This window comes from Solanum pennellii, chromosome 7, assembly GCF_001406875.1.
Source record: "Solanum pennellii chromosome 7, SPENNV200".
NCBI classification, from domain to species: domain Eukaryota; kingdom Viridiplantae; phylum Streptophyta; class Magnoliopsida; order Solanales; family Solanaceae; genus Solanum; species Solanum pennellii.
In genome coordinates this window covers 6,845,395-6,864,329 of record NC_028643.1, presented here as the reverse complement: position 1 = coordinate 6,864,329, position 18,935 = coordinate 6,845,395, and the positions used below count along the sequence as shown (strand labels likewise).

At 34.5% G+C, this 18,935-nt stretch overlaps 1 protein-coding gene across 1 annotated transcript in view; it reads left to right on the top strand.

The window, feature by feature from the left end:
- Positions 1-7,038: 7,038 nt before the first annotated feature.
- Positions 7,039-18,935, top strand: part of LOC107025853 (phosphoinositide phosphatase SAC3-like) — a 38,300-nt gene continuing 26,403 nt past the window's right edge. The window contains exons 1-5 of the mRNA XM_015226621.2: positions 7,039-7,721; positions 8,426-8,630; positions 8,712-8,877; positions 17,763-17,985; positions 18,780-18,856. Coding sequence (XP_015082107.1) covers positions 7,596-7,721; positions 8,426-8,630; positions 8,712-8,877; positions 17,763-17,985; positions 18,780-18,856 — 797 coding nt within the window. The 5' untranslated portion in view covers positions 7,039-7,595. The remainder of the gene's footprint in view (positions 7,722-8,425; positions 8,631-8,711; positions 8,878-17,762; positions 17,986-18,779; positions 18,857-18,935) is intronic.

The window sequence follows — 18,935 nt, the reverse complement described above, 5'->3', positions numbered from 1 at the left end:
TTGAAAAAATTGTAAAGTTTAAAATTTTAAAAACCCACTAAACAGGCCCATTAAAAAACCGAAATAAAAAACCGAACCGAATTAATAAAAACCGAACCGAATTAACAAAAACCGAACCGAACCGAAATATTTCGGTTCGGTATTCGGTACGCAATTTACAAAAACCGAAAACCGAAAAAACGAAAAAAAAACCGAACCGAACCGAAATACCGAATGCCCACCCCTAAGGTTTACATCTAGATTTTGGGGCAGCTTGCAGGAAACTTTGGGTTCAAAATTGAAATTTAGCACTTCCTTCCATCCTCAGACAGACGACCAATCAGAAAAAGTGATACAAATTTTGGAGGATATACTTCGAGCTTGCATTTGGAGTTTGATGGTAGTTGGGACAAACATTAGGATTTGATAGAATTTGCTTATAATAATAGCTACCAATCAAGTATTGGAATGCCTCCCTATGAAGCCTTATAAGGAAGAAAATGTCGACCCCTCTTTGTTGGAGTGAAATTGGTGAAAGAAAGCTTATCGGTTTTGAAATGGTGCAGCAAATAGAGGACAAGGTAAAAATTATCAAGGATCATATAAAGACTTCTTCGGATAGACAAAAGTCATATGCTAATCTAAAAAGGTGTGACATTGAATATCAAGTTGGAGATAAAGTACTCTTGAAGGTGTCTCCATGGAAAAAGTGATTTGGCCAAAAAAGAAAACTTAGTCCCCGATTTATCGAACCTTATAAGAAACTTGAAAGCGTCGGACCAGTTGCATGTAAATTGGTTTTTCCACTTGAGTTAGACAAGATCCACAATGTCTTCCATGTTTCTATGGTCAGAAGATACCGTTCTGATCCATCTCATGTTCTTCCAGTTGAATCTATTGAGGTTAATCCTGACTTAACGTATAATGAAGAACCTATCCTAATTCAAGCTCGGGAAGTAAAGAAGCTTAGGAACAAGAGAATCCCTTTAGTAAAGGTACTTTGGATGAACCATTATGGGAAAAAAGCTACCTAGGAGAGATAAGAAGACATGAGGACACAGTATCCACACTTGTTTTGGGACTATTCTAAGGTAAATTTCGAGACTAAATTTCTGTAAGGGGGAGAGAGTTGTAACACCCCTAAAATACTAGACCAAGATTTGCATGTCGATACGTCATTACTTAATTACTATAAGGTGTTTTATTCTCATTTTGGGAACTTAAAATTTTGTGATAATTGATACGTGCCTAACATAAATTGTTATCGTAATTTAAGGTATTGCATGAGGGTATTTGCGTAAATTGACTAATTAGAATTTCATATAAGTTGAAAGTTTTGGTATCAAGTATGTATATATAGGAGTATATGCATGCAATTTTGGGCAGCACATAATTTTATTGGGCAGCACCTTTTCGTGACATCTGTCCATGTGATAAGGATCATTTGTTTAGATATATATTTCACACCTCCTCTCGTGAATTTCGTATCACTTGAAGTATAGGAACCTTAGAACATTAGATAAAGAGTTGTTCTTCAAAATCAAGAGAAAAACTAGCTCTTTTTGGCTGGAATTCGACACACACACTTCATCTTGTAAGGGATAAAGAATTTATTTTAATACTGAGTAGTGTTTGGTAGTTTAATCATATATAGTTCAATTTAACTTTTTTACAGTGAGTAAATATGAGTTGGAAAGATACTTCGTAATTCTACAACTCTTGTGCTTATGGAAAACTCTTATTTTGTTGTTATGGATTCGAAATATGAGACACAACATAGGACAAGTTTTGTCCAGCTTCTGGAATCAGAAACCTTTTTTGTTCAACTGTTAGTGTTTTGATTATATATTTTTGTACAAAACGTATTTTGAGGTGATTCTTGATTATTTGCAAGATTAAGAGATGTACTTACATCTTTTATGAAGGATATAAAGTCCATATTTGTCGTTTTCTCTTTTAAATCTTAGTTGCGACATGTGACATTAAGCTGGCCAAAATCACTGTACTGGGAGCAATAGTTGTATTTGTAAAGGCTAAGCATACTTGTGATGGTTATCCTGTTTTACTTCGACATTTTTGAGATACTATGAATTAAAGAAGTTATTTAATTGCATTTTTAAGGTTGTATATACTCGTGAACAAGTTGAGGATGTTCATATTTTGGTTGGTCTGCGGTTTGAATTCTTGAAGTCGTGTTGGATTGTTTCTTTGCTAAAGCGTTGAGTTTTGTGTATAAACTTGTACTTGTACTATCTTTACTTGTTGGTATATCTGAAATATTATCTTGGTACCTTGGTTACATCTTGTCATTTTGCATTGTCGTGTTGCTGTCATTTGTGACTTTAAAGACTCTTGTGTAAATCGTCCACTTGTACAGATTGTTTGATCACTTGACATTCTTGTTGGGACCTTGTATTTCTTGTGACTGTGACTTTTTCACTATTGGCATGCCTCTTGATTCCGATTATATGCCATCTTGACTCTGGATTTTTAGTTCGTCTTAAGTATGAGAGTTGTCCATTTTAAGTACGAACCAGAAAGCCATTTTAATAAGGTTCTTGGTTCTCTTGATTATTGAGCTTTGACCCTTCTTGATACAGGGCGTGAACCCTTCTTGATTCTGTTCGTGCTTGGTGTGACAACATGATTTATATATTGGATGAGTCTTGTTATTGAACCTCTTGGAAAATGGTGCTATAAACGTTATTGACATTTGGAGCTTTAAATATCCAATTTGATACTCTTTGTATATTGTTTACTTGATTTATAGATTATGTTTCAATTTTTGCTGCCCTTGACTTGAGAATGATGACTTGGTGAATCTAAGGGCTCCGGATCTATAGTTTTTACACCACTAAGCTATATGCTTAGCGATAATTTTTTCTATCATAGGGAATGTTCGAGAGGACGCTTGAAGTTGACCATTGAAGATGGAGATTTTTGAAAGTCTTAAGGAAGATCACACTTGCATATAGGCATATATATATTTTGTATAAACCTTGAGACTTGTGCACGATCTATATGTTGTATATTTACATGAGATTTTGAGGGCTGATTTGGTCATGTTACCATGAGTTGTAATATAAGTATGGCTATACGTTTTTATCTTTTTTGAGGGGGTGTGTAAACCCAAGTCTTGTAATATAATAATTTACTATATGTTTTGCAAGTTGTGTGAGAAATGAGCAGGCTGATTTTTACTACACGAAAGTTGGTAATATTATTGTTATTTCGTCATTAAATGTGAGGATAATATATGCATGAAAGCTTGTCGGTTATTTGGTTAACAGATTTTGGGAGGATTTTTCGTCATTAGTTAAAATTTCGTGCCATATAAATTTTGACCTCATTTAAATATTTAAAGCGGGCAAGATGCACATCCTTAACTAAATTATTCGTTATGAACCTAATCCCTCAACTAGATAAAAATCAGTATGCTTTGGTTAATCTCTTTTAAATGTCGCAAGTATTAAATTAGGTTTCTTGTCAAGTTATAGTATCTCTCGAAAAGGGGTGTTACAACTAGATCTAACAAACCAACATGAATGCAATTACATAAATGGACATATCTGAGGAGGAAACATCAACTTCAAGCTAAAGAATGTTTAAAACATCATTTCATAAGGTATATATGCAACTCATATTCAAATGCACATAAATATGATTAAATAAATCAAGTTAACTCATTTCCTCAAAATTTAAGCTTGTCATGAGTATGCATGAATGAGAAATCTTGGGAATATTTAAGACACATGAAACCAAAAGAGTGAATCACGAGGAACTAATACTTCAAGAAGAACTGATGGAAATAGATGAATATATCATGATATCATTTAACTAATTCCTCCAAATAACCTTTACGAAAATAACTTCTTTAATGTTTCTCAACTTTTGAACTTGCCGGTCCAAAATCTCAACCGAAACTTCATCATAAGTAAGACTATCCTTTACCCTAAGGCTCTCCAATAGTACCATAGATGTTGGATCAACAACACATTTATATAATTAACAAGGAGACATTGAAAACTGGATGCACCGATGTCAAGTCATTAGGCAAATCAAGTTCGTAAGCAACTCTATCAATACGCCTCAATATCTTAAATGGGCCCACATAACGGGGACTAAGCTTTCATTTCTTCCCAAATCTCATTACACTCTTCATGGGTGAAATTTTTAAATAAACCCAATCATTCGCATCAAACTCAAGATCTCTTCTTCTAACATCAACATATGAATTTTGTCGACTTTGAGCCGTTTTCAGCTTTCTCTAATAAGCCAAACTTTCTCCATAGCCTCATGTACCAACTCAGGACCTATCAAAACAACTTCACCAACTTCAAAAGAACCTATAGGATATCTACACCTCCTACCATATAGAGAGCCATACCAATACTTGAATGATAACTATTATTGTACGCAAATTCAATCAAAGGCAAATGATCATCCCAACTACCCGTGAAGTCAATTACACAAGATCTCATATATCTCCCATAGTTTGAATAGTACACTCCGCTTACTCATCATTTTGATAATGAACGGTCGTACTAAGATTAACACAAGTATCACACCCTTTTTAATCGATAACCAGATCCGACCTTTTATGTATAATTTCTATTTTTCAGAGCGACGAACTCCCGAGGTAAAATAACAAGGCACACTTCACACCATTTAATCGATAACCTTTATACATCTAACACAGTGGCTCACCAATCTCCCATCCCTCCATAACATTAATACAACCAATATACACACATCAAAACACCTCAAAACAATACAACAACTAGGTTGCCCGGAGCCAAGAATTTCAAGTGACTTTATATAGTTATTACTCGGTATAACCACCTAATTTCCATCATTCTTCCAACATCTCAATGAAGGTTGGCGTAAAGTACGATAAATTAATTTTTTGAACCTAAGCTTGTTATTTTAAATGTTACAAACTTATGGAGCGTTATAGAGGGTATGAATAGCTGCATAATTTAATAGAAGAAAATATTAACTATTAAATCAAAATTAAAGAATATTTTTTCCCTTCTTCCTTTGTTTTATGCAAAATTTACCATTGATGCTGTCTAAAAATACTACTATGCCACTAAAATGGAGATAATTGAAATATGTTCTTTTTCTTTTGATCACAAAAGATTTTTGTACATATATCTTAAAAAGTTGCAATTTAGTTGAGCGTATTTAAGCTTAGATTATCTATATATCTACTTTTCTTTTACTTCATCAAGTGTTGAGAGGGACATTTTAAAGTGAAATAATAAATGATGCTATAGAATCCTTTGAATGTTATCACCTTCAACAATAGTAGGCATTTTGGAGAAAAAAAAAGCAACTAAGGACTACTCCTTTTAAGTGAATTATTAAGATTTTTTTATAATATTTAAAATAAATATTTTTTTCGAAGTCCAAAATGATTACTAAAACTCTTAATGATTTCCCTAGATAGTTGGGTTTGAGAAATTAGCTAGGAACATCACTTATGTTTGTTTTAAAACTACAATATCACTCAACTTTGCCTATTTTTTTCAAAATATACTTGATAAAAATACATTATTTCTCTCCTACTAGGGTGTCATGTCACATTTTTTAACTTATTATTAATATTTTTCTAATTCTTTTAAAGAACCGGAGGAGCCCACATATTTTCTTAAAAAATCGGAGGAGCTCATATTACAGTTAATAATGTAATTTTTTTATAGGGTATATGTGGGTTTGTCCATTTTTTTTTTATAATATGTGGGTTTGTCCATTTTTTTTAAAAAAATCTATCTATATATAATAGGAGAAGTAAAAAAGTGTCACATGTCAGCACCACAAATATTCAAGAATTATTTAATTTTTCAAAAAAGCATTTTAAATATGCTCTAAAAATACAATTAAAAAACAGAAATTTTAATATAGCTATTATAAATAGAAAAGAAAAGTTCTTTTGTTAAAAAAAATTGTAAAGGCAAAAAATGGATGTTTTTTAAATGCCTCTAATTTCAACTTTAAAGGAAAAAAAATGAAATTGAACTATTTTTTTATAAAAACAGTAATGGCTATTACATGAAAAAAATGAAAGATCTTTAAATGCTTCAAATTTCAATTTTTAAGGTTTAAAAATGAAAACTGAAAATTGAATTATTTTATAAAAAAACTGTAATGTCTATTTATATTGATCACACATTCAGTAATTTTAGGGAATGCTCCAACAAAATGGAATGTAGAGTTATCTATCTAAATAGGAGAAGAAAAAGTGCACCATAAAAAAACTACAATTATTATTTAAAAAATTAATTAAAAAATTTATAGTAAAAAATAGTAATTATCATTAAAAAATCAAAAAAACTTATTTTTAAAAAATAGTTAAAACAATCCATTACTAGTTAGTTATAGAAATGGAGTACTTTTTTTTTCATTCATTTTAAAATTTATATTTATATATCTAAAAAACAAAACATTTAAAAAAAACATAAATAGAAAACAATATTTAAAAAAGAATATACTGCAAACTAACGTTTAAATAGGTTCAAAACATATTTTTTAATAATAAAAAAGTAAATAATGTGACATGATATCCTAATAGGAGAGAGATGATACATTTTTTGTGTCAACTGTCAAGTATAATTTGAGGAACATAAGTAAAAATTGAGTGATATTATAATCCTAAAACAAAAATAAGTGATATTCCTAGATAATTTTCAAAAATGAGTGACTATCTAAGAAAATTACTCCTAAAACTATTTTCTTCTTATATATAACTTTTTTAAAATGAATTTTTTCAAAAAAGTATCCTACATAAATTAGGAGGATAGTTTAAAAATAACCTTTCCTTTATATTCTTAAAATATCAATAATTCACATGGACTAGGTGTATATATATATAAAAAAATGTAGATTTAATTTTCTAATATTTTTATGGTCCACAATATGGTGATACGTGCTCCTACCCTCAAAAAATAAATTGTGGTTTCCATCAATTTGGGTATAGCTAGATCTATATTAAATTTAAATATTAATACTCTTTTATGTCAATAAAAAAAAAATTAAAAAAAAAGACTCAGAAAAAAAAATACACAACATCATCATCATTATTTTTTTTAATCATATAATCGCCATCAGAGACAGATATAGGTCTCAAGCTCTCCAATTTTCTCTCTCTGTTGATTTTCAGCTTTTCCTAGAACATCCCACATTTCCCCTTTTTCCCTTCTTCTTCTCCTCTCCTTTCCTTGTTGTTGCATTTAACTTACTCTACAACCCCTTTTTTTTATTTCTTTGTTTCATCAAGATTTGACCCTTTTCGTTTTTGATCCATGATCATACCTTAATTTGAGATTTAAACGCAATTTAGGGTTCCAAGATTGAGTTTTTTTGGTTGCTAAAGCTGAAAGAAGAATTGGGTATTTTGTTTGTGGGTTAATTATTGTGAGAAGACAAAAAAGAAATGCTATATTTGGAGCAACTCAAGTGTGTGGTGAAGTTTGTTGGTATGAGTATATGTATCGTTCGATAATTGAATTTGGGTTTTCCTTCTTTTTGGGATTTGAATGCTGGAATAGTTGGTTCCCGAGCCAGGGGCTCGGGTGTTGATTGTATCATATCGGGGGTTATCAGTTTAGTTATCAATGGCAGCGTGTGATATGGAGAAACAACAACATCAACAGGAACAAGACTTCTTTTCATCTCCTGCTCAGCCTTCACCAATTCAGAAAGGGTTTATGCAGAAATTCAGGCTCTATCAAACTCTGTCGGTAATAATGTATCCCTTTTATTTTAGGCATAATTAAGAAAGTGAACTATGTAGATGAGGGTCAGAGGGATTTTGGGGTGGTTAAAACTGTGTTTCTAGAAGTGAAAGATGGTTCAAAAGTTGAGCTCTCAGTGTGAAGAGATTGCATTTTCTTCTTCATTTCGTTAGTTTGAATCTTAGTGGCCTTATGGTCAAGCTAAAAGAAGGCTGATTGATCACTTGATTTGGCGAATTGGATCAAGATCTTATGATATTTTTAACCTACCTCAGTGATAAAAGTATTTGATGATGGTAATTAGTATTGATTCATAGGATATGTTATTAAGCTGGAAATTTTATGGAGTTCATTTGCTAATTTGAAATGCTAGATTTAATAAGCATGTTAAATCTCCAATATTTATTTGACAAGATAAATCACGTTGTACTGCTGCACAGTTCGATAAAGATGTATTCGGGTGTATCTGGCAGAAAGTAGTTGCCATTGCTTTCTATGATCAAAATCATTGAGTATTATCGAACAATGGAACCTTGTGTGTGTATAATACAATTGGGGTCCATTGCTGCAGTGTCCTCTAGTTCTCTTGTTTCATTTCAACTTTGCTTTTGGAGGAGTACTGGCCTCTTATGTTTTGTATTATTTCCCTTTTCTCTCATTAAGTATTCTCAATTGACATACTTCTCTTCGTTGGTGAAAAACTGTCACAGAAGTTTTACATGATAGGAAGGGACAAGAGTAGAACATACTGGAGAGTGTTGAAAATTGACAGGACGGAGCCTTCTGAGCTGCACATGCGTGAAGATTCAACTACCTATACTGAGCGCGAGTGCACTGATTTGTTGAGAAGGATACATGAAGGGAACAGGTCTACAGGAGGTCTGAAATTTGTCACTACCTGTTACGGCATTGTCGGTATGTGGATTCTTGAGTGTAACTTTTCTTATGCAAGAGAGTCATTTTTCTGATTTCAATTTTCCCTATGCTATATGTTAGGGTTCATCAAATTTCTGGGGCCTTATTATATGCTGCTTATCACTAAAAGGAGGCAGATTGGTGCTATTTGTGGTCATACTGTGTATGCTATAACTAAGAGTGAAATGATCCCACTTCCAAATGCTGCAACAAGGTCAAAGATAGTAAATTTCAGGAGTGAAAACAGGTTTGTCTTTTTTATGTTTGGCGTCTCTTTCTCTGATATGAATGTTGTGTATGGTGGTCCATCACTTTAAATTGTGTTAAGTCATCTATATGTTCTGGTTGTTTTTGGCACCCAAGTATGTGGTCTAGTGGTCAATAAAATGAGTTGAGAACCTCGACGGCTCAGGTTCAAATCCCAACTAAGAAAAATTATTGGCTGATTTCTTCCTGTCTTCCTAGCCTTGGTTGACAAAGTTATCTAGTACCTGTTGTTAGTGGGAGGTGACAGGTTTCCGAGGTATTAGTTGAAGTGTGTGTAGTCGGCCCGGACACAATGGCTATAATTTTTTTTTATTTTAGTTGTTTTTGTTTGATTTGTAACTAGTGGAAATTGGCAATTTTACTCCAATGATAGAAGATTGGGCTGCAAAATAATGTTGAAATGAGTTTGAAAGTTCTCACTTCATGCAAGTGAAGCTGGAGGTTAGACACCATCTACCTTCTCAGTTCCCTTGCATTGGTACTAAAGAGTTTGAAAGTTCTCACTTCTTGTAAGTGAAGCTGTAGGTTAGGCACCATCTACCTCTCTCAGTTTTCCCTGCATTGGTGGTATACCTAGGTTAATTGTATTTTTTTTTTTTTAAAAAAACAATTTGTATATATTTATCAGGTTGTACTGAAACCTATTTACAAGTGAAAAAGAAGATCACACTGCTTCATCAGCCTAACAAAAAACAAGGGTGGCTATCATTGAAGCAGTATCTTCTATGTATCTCTGATTAACCAAAAACAGAATAGTCTAAAGCAGTTCAACTTAATCCTCTGAACTGAACTGCTAACGTCTTGAAAAAAATTTGGAATTTCTCTCTTTCCAGACTGTCAACCAAATGCAAGCGGGGACAATCCTCCATCTATCTCTGTATGTCAATCCTCTACCTGCTTCTTCCCAGCTGAGCAAGACCCCAGTAATCTTCTTGGCATTGCCCAAAAAATACCTCTGAGCCTAATGAAAATTTCCATAGCATGTCTGTGATCCTATAATTTAGGAATAGATGGTTGACTGTCTCAGTTTCTTCACCACACATGTAGCACTTTGAGCCATGGTTGCAACTTCTCTTGCTAAGGTTGTCGTGTGTCAACACCTCTTCCCAGCCTAACAACCAGTTGCTATATAGGATATTTTAACTTTCCATATGTTCTTCCAAGCCAGTTGGCAGTTGTCTATCTATTGAAGGTCTCTATTGAGAAGCTTATAAGCTGAACTAACTCTGAAGCATTCTCTACTGTCCATTTCCACCAAAGTCTATCAGGACCTTCCTTTGTGCCGTTGAATTCTTCTAAGGTTCTGAACAATTCAACTACTGTATCCACTTCCCAATCATTCAGCTTTCCTCTGAATCTGAAGTGCCATCGCTGTGTCGAGCATGCTCCTTCTACTGTTTTCTCTTGCTGTGGATCCAGGCCGTAGATGTTAGAAAAGAGATCTTTCAAACAAGAATTAGCAAGAATCAGGTCAATTGCATGCAACCCAGTACACATTACACATTTTCTCGATATTTCTTGCCTACCGCACAATTATGAGATTCGGTCGAGATGAACCTAAAATAAATGTCATTGGTTCAGCTGTTAATGCAAGATCATGTTTATTATCTTGACAATGAGCTTGGCGTTGTTTGAATTTTAAGGCATAAATTTTTCTTAGCGTAGGTGTTTACATCTCCAGCTGTTCTTGCTTATTTGACAGCTGGAATATGGAGTTTCTGTTTTGTGCCTCTTGAGTAATTATGCCATTTTCAGTGTTGAAAGAGTTCATGCATTAAGGGATTATTTGGTTATTGGGATCAGAAAAATAATGTCACATACAATTTGGCAGTTTGTATTGTGTTTGGTTGGTCTTTGTTTCTGGTATAATTCTACTGCAATGCTGACATTTTTTTTATTGAGAAAATCTTTTTTGGAGCCAACTCTTTGGGACAACTGCATCTTTTGAAACTCGGGTCCTTCCTCTACCCTCCTTTTTTCATAACCGCGGTGTCTGAGCCAACTTGCGCGTGCCACAACTAGTTCTTTACCTGCACATGTATCGGTTAACGGGTAACTCTTCCACCAAGGCTTGGACAAAGAAGAAATCACCTACTATTTTTGTCTCCGCTTGGATTTGAACAAGAGATCTTATGGCTCTCAATCTACTTGTGACCACGAGATCACACTTTACCCTCTGCTTTTCTCCTCTTAAATATTGGAATTAGTTCGCTTAGCACAAAGCCCAAACTTGTGATTTAAGACACAAGTTCCTTATTAATTGAGCCAACCCATTTTAATTTTATTTAATATAATACGAATTCAATACGAGATGACTTATATGAGGATGAGCTTTATGACGATATAGAACTTAAAAGACCAATCAAATTCGTTTTGTCCTTTTATTTTTTATTTACTTTAAAAGGATAACATTTTAAACTTCTGCGTTATGCACCGGACATCCTTTTTAACTCAATGAATCAAGTGTCTACCAAAAATCATATGCACTAAGGGGCGTTTGGTTTGAAGAGAAATTATACATGAATTAGTTGTACAAGGATTAGCAATACAAAGATTATTTGTTGTGGGGTGTTTGGTNCGTTTTGTCCTTTTATTTTTTATTTACTTTAAAAGGATAACATTTTAAACTTCTGCGTTATGCACCGGACATCCTTTTTAACTCAATGAATCAAGTGTCTACCAAAAATCATATGCACTAAGGGGCGTTTGGTTTGAAGAGAAGTTATACATGAATTAGTTGTACAAGGATTAGCAATACAAAGATTATTTGTTGTGGGGTGTTTGGTTCATTGCACTAAATTATGATTTGATATATCATTTAAAATATTTATGTAATTTTTAAACTAAAAGGTAATGAGTTTACAATTGTACCCTTGAATATTTGACCTTTATTGGTTTCTAGGAAAAAGATATTTGTCCTTTTGCTATATTATTCATGTATAAGTTATACATGGATTATTTATTCCATTTTGTTGGTGATATAAAGTACCAATTGATGTTCAATTATACATGATTCAAATGACGATCAAACATTGGATAAAGTTATACCCTTTTTTTTTTGAAACAGATAACTTGTATTCCTCAACATTAAGGGCTATGTTGGCCACCTCCAAAAAGTATTAACAGAGTAGAGAGAAAGTTATACCAAATTATATACCATGATTATTTTCCTTATACATCATATGAATGACCTCTAAGTGGTTATTAATCTTTGTACTACAATCCCAACATTATAAACATCGTATAACTTTGTCCGTGAACCAAAAAAACTTTAGAGGTCTGTTTGGGAACTTAGAGCCTATTCTAATTTCACTAATCTATTAGTGAAAGTTAAGGTTTAGAAATAAAGTTTATTGGGCTGCTGCTGCACCCTTGCTTCTTGCTTTCGAGCTAGAGCTTGTTGGGTAGTGAACGTCGATGAAGGTTAAATTAGACTTGTGTTAAACAATCAGAGTAGTCAAGCCAAATTTTTGGATCTAATTATATCTTTTAGTCTAATCTATTCAGTTTGAAGTAGATATTGATCTGGATTTACTCCAATTATCTTTAATCTTTGATAAAGTTGATTTTTAATAGTTATGTGGGGAGGTCGGAGTTAACAACCTACATATACCTAACAAAATAATTGAAGTGTGTGCAATATCCCGCACACCATTGGCATATAAAGAAATTGTGTTGTTCCACAAGCATTTGGGCAGTAAAGGAAGAGAAAAAGAGATCGCTTTTGAATGGATGCAAAATGATTTTGTATATTTTTGAGGAATTCCCTTTTTTTCTTTGAGTGTACTAATGAGGTTCAACTTTGTTTAAATGACAAGGTGTCTTTCTTAGAGAATCATATTTCTTTGTAGTTCTTTCTTTTTGGTATACCACTTATATACAAGAGATTTTCTTTCCGTTGTCACTAAAAGTTATTTTTCCATACAAAAATAAGTTAATAAGGATTTTTCTCAGTAACAACAACATACCCAGTGTAATCTCACAAGTTGGGTATAGAAGGATAGAGTGTATGCGAACCTTACCTCTATCTCGTATAGACTGAGATGTTGTTTTGAATAGACCCCTAACTTAAAATAAAGCATTTCCAAGCAGGTTGAAAAGAGAATATAGAAAAATAAGTAGTAACAATACATAACATACAATAGAAAGAATAGTAAAGCCAACAAATTAATGCGATGACGGAAGCACAAAAAAATAGGTGATATCCAGACCAAATATCAAGATACTATGAGAATAGTGCTAATACCACTGTCAAGAAAGAAGCTCCAATTACTAGCAATCCTATCCCGTAGAAAAGCGAGAGAACACTCAACTGCCAATTACTAACCTTGTACCTTAATCCGCAACCTCCAAAGTCCAAACCCTCCTATTTAAGGTCATGTCCTTGGTACGCTCAAGATGCACCATGTCTTGTCTAATCACCTCCTCCAATACTTCTTTGATTTTTCTTGATGCCCGCCATTGCCAACTTTCCACCTTCTGAGGCATCTACACTCTTCCTCTTCACATGCCCAAACCATTTCAGTATCGGGTTTCTCATCTTATATATCGTGGAGGCCGTAACTACTTCGTTCTGGATATCTTTATTTCTTATCCTTTTTATCTACCTTAACATTCTCATCTCCACAACTTCCATTTTATGAACATATGATTTCTTGATCAGCCAACACTTCGTCCAAACAACATAGTCAATTCCACTGCCACTCATATAACATTATAACTTACCTTTTGAGTTTTGGCGGTACACAAGACTTGGAGATGAGCCTCATTTCACCCATTTCACCCCTCCCACACCAATATGATGTGTGACATCGTTGTCGATCTCCCTATTACTTAGAATTGAAGACCCTAGATACTTGAAACATCCTCTCTTGGGATGACCTATGCATCAAACTTCACTTCCACACCTTTTATGCGTAGCATCATAGAACTTGCACTCTTAAGTATCTAGTCTTGGTCTTGCTCTACCTAAACCCTTTAGACTTAAGAGTTTGCCTCCAATCTCTAGCCTATCGTTAACTTTGCGGTAAGTCTCATCAATTAGTACTATATCATTTGCAAATAACACACCATGAAACCTCACCTTGGATATGTCGCGTCAGTTCATCCACAACCAATGCAAAAATAAATGTGCCAAGAGATGTTCCCTGGTGGAATACCATCATGATCGGAAGTGCTTTGAGTCTCCTCCCTATGTCATCGCTTTGATCTTGGCTCTAGTGGGAAATATATGAAAAGGATATTGTTGAATTTTTGTCTCTACATTACTAGAGAGACCTTATTTATTGACACTACAATACACACTTTACAATACAATCCTTTTCTAAAGTAGGACACTATGTACTATTCCTATTCCTAGTCTAAGTAGGATTGTATATACCTATTACTATTCTAACACTCCCTCAAGCTAGTGCATATAAATCATATGTATCTAGCTTGTTATAAATATAATTAATACGAGGACATGAGGAGCTTGGTGAGATATTTGCAAGTTGATCACTTGACTTCACAAAATTGACAATCAGTCTCAATATACTTGGTCTTCTCCTGAAATACTGGATTTGATGCATAATGAAATACTGGATTTGATGTATAATGTCGATAATACACAGAGTGATAAAATTTCAGTGTTGAACTTCCCTAACCAAGCTTACACAGATTGTTNATCTCAATATACTTGGTCTTCTCCTGAAATACTGGATTTGATGCATAATGAAATACTGGATTTGATGTATAATGTTGATAATACACAGAGTGATAAAATTTCAGTGTTGAACTTCCCTAACCAAGCTTACACAGATTGTTTCCGACCATAGAGTGACTTACACAATCGACATACAAGACTACTGATATTCCCTTCAACAACAAAATTAGGTGGTTGCTCCATATAGACTTCTTCCCAATGCAACGGCCGCTATAAAGTGCTTAAAATCTAGTATAAAGTATATGGATCATGTTGGAACCAATAGAAGAGTCGATATTAAACAAGAAAATCACTGAAGAACTGCTCATATGCTCGAGTATTGAATTTGATGGCTAAAAGTGGTCATAATCTAACAAATAATATTATATGGGTAGGGTCAAAATGGTGGCACGACCAACTAGAAAATAGAAATTATATAGGAAATCGAATTGACTGCATGATCCTATTGAAAAAGAGAAATAATATGGGTAAGGTAGGAATGATGGCACAACCCTACTGAAAAAGAGAAACTATATGGGTAGATTAGAATGATGTTACAACCCTATGCAAATCAGATTTGAGGAGTCACCGGAAAGATGAATGAAACTATGCGAATCTAATATGAGGAGTCACCAAAAAGACACATGGTGCTATGATCAGATATGAGAAAGTAGTTCGGAAAAAGTTCACGATACTTTAAATATGAAAAGTAGTTAGAAGAGATGCATGGTGCTACACAAACAAGATATGTAAGAAAAAGAAAGTAGTCACCGGAAGGATGACACAGTGCTAGACAAATTAAATATGAAAAAGTAGTCATGGAAAAGATGTTAAGGTGCTAAACAAATTAGATATGAGAAAGTAGTCACCCGAATGATGGCACGATACTACACAAATTAGATATGAAAAAATAGCCACATGAAAGATATATTGTGAGACAACTTTTGCTAAATAATCATTCGCTAGATGGGCAACATATAGGGTAATAGCCACCCGCCGGTAGCTGAAACTCTTTGATTTTCTACCAAGATCATAGAGGCGCTGATACCATGTGAGAAATATAGGAAAATAATATTATTGAATTGTTGTCTCTACATTATTACGGAGAAACCCTATTTATAGACACTACAATAGACACCTAGGACACTACAATACAATCATTTTCTAAGTAGGACACTATATACTATTCCTATTCTTATTCTAAGTAGGAGTGTATATACTATTACTTCGAAGAGCCTCCTTGGGACTTTGTCATAAGCAACCTTCTCTAGGTTGATGGACACCATATGAAAATCCCTATTCCTTTCCCTATACTGCCTCACCAATTTTCTCACAAAATGGATGACTTATGTTGTAGCTCGCCCCGATATGAATCTTAATTGGTTCTTGGAAATAGACCCCCTCCTTAACCTCAGCTCCACCATCTCCCATACTATCATAATGTGGCTTAGTAGCTTGATACCCTTAGTTGTTGCAATTTTTTATTTTGCCCTTGTTCTTGAACAACGTAATCATCATACTACTCCATTAGGAATTATGCATCTTTGTTTTGTCTTAAAAATGACAAACAAACCAGTCAGCCAGTCCAAGCCTGCCTTGTGTATGTCAGAACTCCACTAGAATCTCGTTGGACCCAGTTGCGCTCTTCCCCTGCTCATCCTACGAATAAAACCCTTAAGCTCTTTAACCTTTAGAGACTTGCAATACCCAAAATCTCGTCGTCTCTCGAAGTGCTCCATTTCTCCCGGCATAATGACCTTGTCCTCTCTTATTAAAGAGTATGGATTTTTCTCAGTACAGTATGCAAATTATTGTTTTTGATAGGCTTGCAATTTGTTAATATGGTACATCTTGCTATATTATTTTAGCATATGATGGAGATGATATATGCATGCACATCCATTGCCTTTCAATTATATAGAGCATGTGATGTAACAAAACTGTTTGTCTAACTCAACTCCAAAAGCTAGCTTAATACATGAGGATTGCCCAAGCCATATAAAGAGGCACCCATCCCTTTGACCCTTGATGTGCGACTCTTCACACCTCTCCATACGTTCAAAACTAGACATATGAAGCGTGGCTAAATTAATATGGTGCCCAACGTTAGAAAATTTTAATTGAGATGAGTTTGGCTCTGAAACCATGTTAAAGAGATGGATCTTATGTCTAACTTAATCTAAAGAGCTCTAGCTTAACATCAAGAAACAAGAAAATTGGGATAAGTATTACTCAGTACCGTGTTATGTTAAGAAATGAATCTTGGGCTTAACTCAATTCCGAAAGTTAGCTCCAGTGGTGAGGATTGCGCAAGACCATATAAAGAGATTGAATTATCTTCACCCCACTGATGTGGGACTCAACAGCCCCCTTATGCGGCTAGCCCCCAACATCGGTAAACCATGAATTGGGATGAGCTTGGCTATGATTATCATATGAAAAAGGGACTTTGGACCTTATCCCAAAAACTAGTTCAAGAGGGGAAAATTGCCCAAGATCATACAAGGAAACCATCTCTCTTTTTTGTCCTGTGGAAATCTTCAACACCTCACCTCACACCAAGAGTAGGAGAGTTGGACATCTGGAGCATGTAGCATGAACAATGTACTATAGGGACCCAACATCACGAAACCATGAATTGGGATGAGCCCGACTCATGTTTTAATTCCTTGGGCCTAACTAACACCCAAAATTAGGTCGAACTTTGAGGATTGCCCAAGCCATACAAAGAGGTCGCCTATCCTTTTGACCCACGATGTTGGACTCTTCACAGGAGCATCAAAACTGAGTAAAATAAGACTCACTTTTGGGAAGACTCAATCTGGATTTAAGCTCCGATTGAGATTCCCGCTTGCGTGCGCGAGCACACACCCAGAAAAGGAAAAAAAAATCAGACTTACTGATGTTTACTTTCACTTAATTTAATTTGGGAGGTTCCTAGTCATCTTGTTTTCGTTATGCCTTTCTTTTGTTTACTATATGCGTTTGACTGCTAAATTTTGGCTCTATGGATTGATGATGATGGTTTGAACAATAAAAACAAAAAGAGTACCATGTTGCTTCTGCTCTCTCTCTTTATGATGAGGGCAGGATTGACGGGTTTCCACAAGACTATAAACCTTTGTACATTTCAACTTATATTAGTTTTATGATTGTTTAGTCTTGATGTGCTCATGGTATAGGTACAGGAAACTCCTTTGCATGGTGGACCTTACGAAGGACTTCTTCTTCAGTTACTCATACCATGTTATGAGGAGTCTACAGAAGAATATGTGCAATTATGATACTGGACCAGACCTGTACGACTCCATGTTTGTCTGGAACGAATATATGACACGGGGAACAAGAAATCTCCTTCTGAACACTATTTGGACTGTGGCATTGGTTTATGGATTCTTCAAACAGGTGATTTATCTGGTATTTAAAATTAATTTACATTGATTCTTACTCTTGTGGAATGTATAACAGGGAATCAAGAAAGGCCTACTGATCTAGCCTATGGAGTGCAAGGAGAACCATATGATTCAACAAGCGTTCTTTTTCTGTTTTCTGCTGGCTTGGGGGTTGATATTAAGGATACGATCAAACTTGTTTGACCATTGTTTTCTCTTCCAGCTGGTGAATTATCATGTTGATAGTGCTCCTGTTATTTAGGCAAGCTGGGGCGTCTTTTTCGTGCTAACATATCTGAAAATGTTATTTCTCGATTTTGGTTTATGGGGCTTAATATTGCAACAAAAATAGAAGGGAAATTTAGGGTTCACTGTGGTGGTTTTGGAATTGGAATGGCGTTGAGTAGTAGCATAAAATAATAACAGGCAGCCATAAACAGAAGGCTGTTCTCTCCTGGTGAATAGTGAGGGAAATGATGCATGAATATGAGAAACAAGTTTCTTTTAAAAACGAGTCCAGGAATTTCATCCCGAACTCCATAGGGCTGGTATTCAAAGAACTTAAGTACCTGACCTCAAGACCCGTTGTATGAACCTGGCTACCTGCCACACAATTTGCTATTTAAGAATGTTTATGGGTGAAATGTGAGGCTGTTTTGTTTCAAGCATAATACATTATTTTGTTTTTACTTTTTTTTTTTGTGTTAAGTTATTCTTACTATTACTTTGATGCCTGATACATTGTCTGACTTACTTTATTTGCAAACTTGAGATGTCCCATTAATGTAGTTGTTCTGATGAATCCAGGAAACTCTGTCACTCTCTGGGCGGGACTTCAAGTTGACTTTGATAGCAAGACGTTCACGTCATTATGCTGGTACCAGGTAAACAGTTGAATATATAAAAGATGGGTGTAACTTGTTATTTTTGTTATTATTATTATTTTCTTTAAAAAAGTCGAAA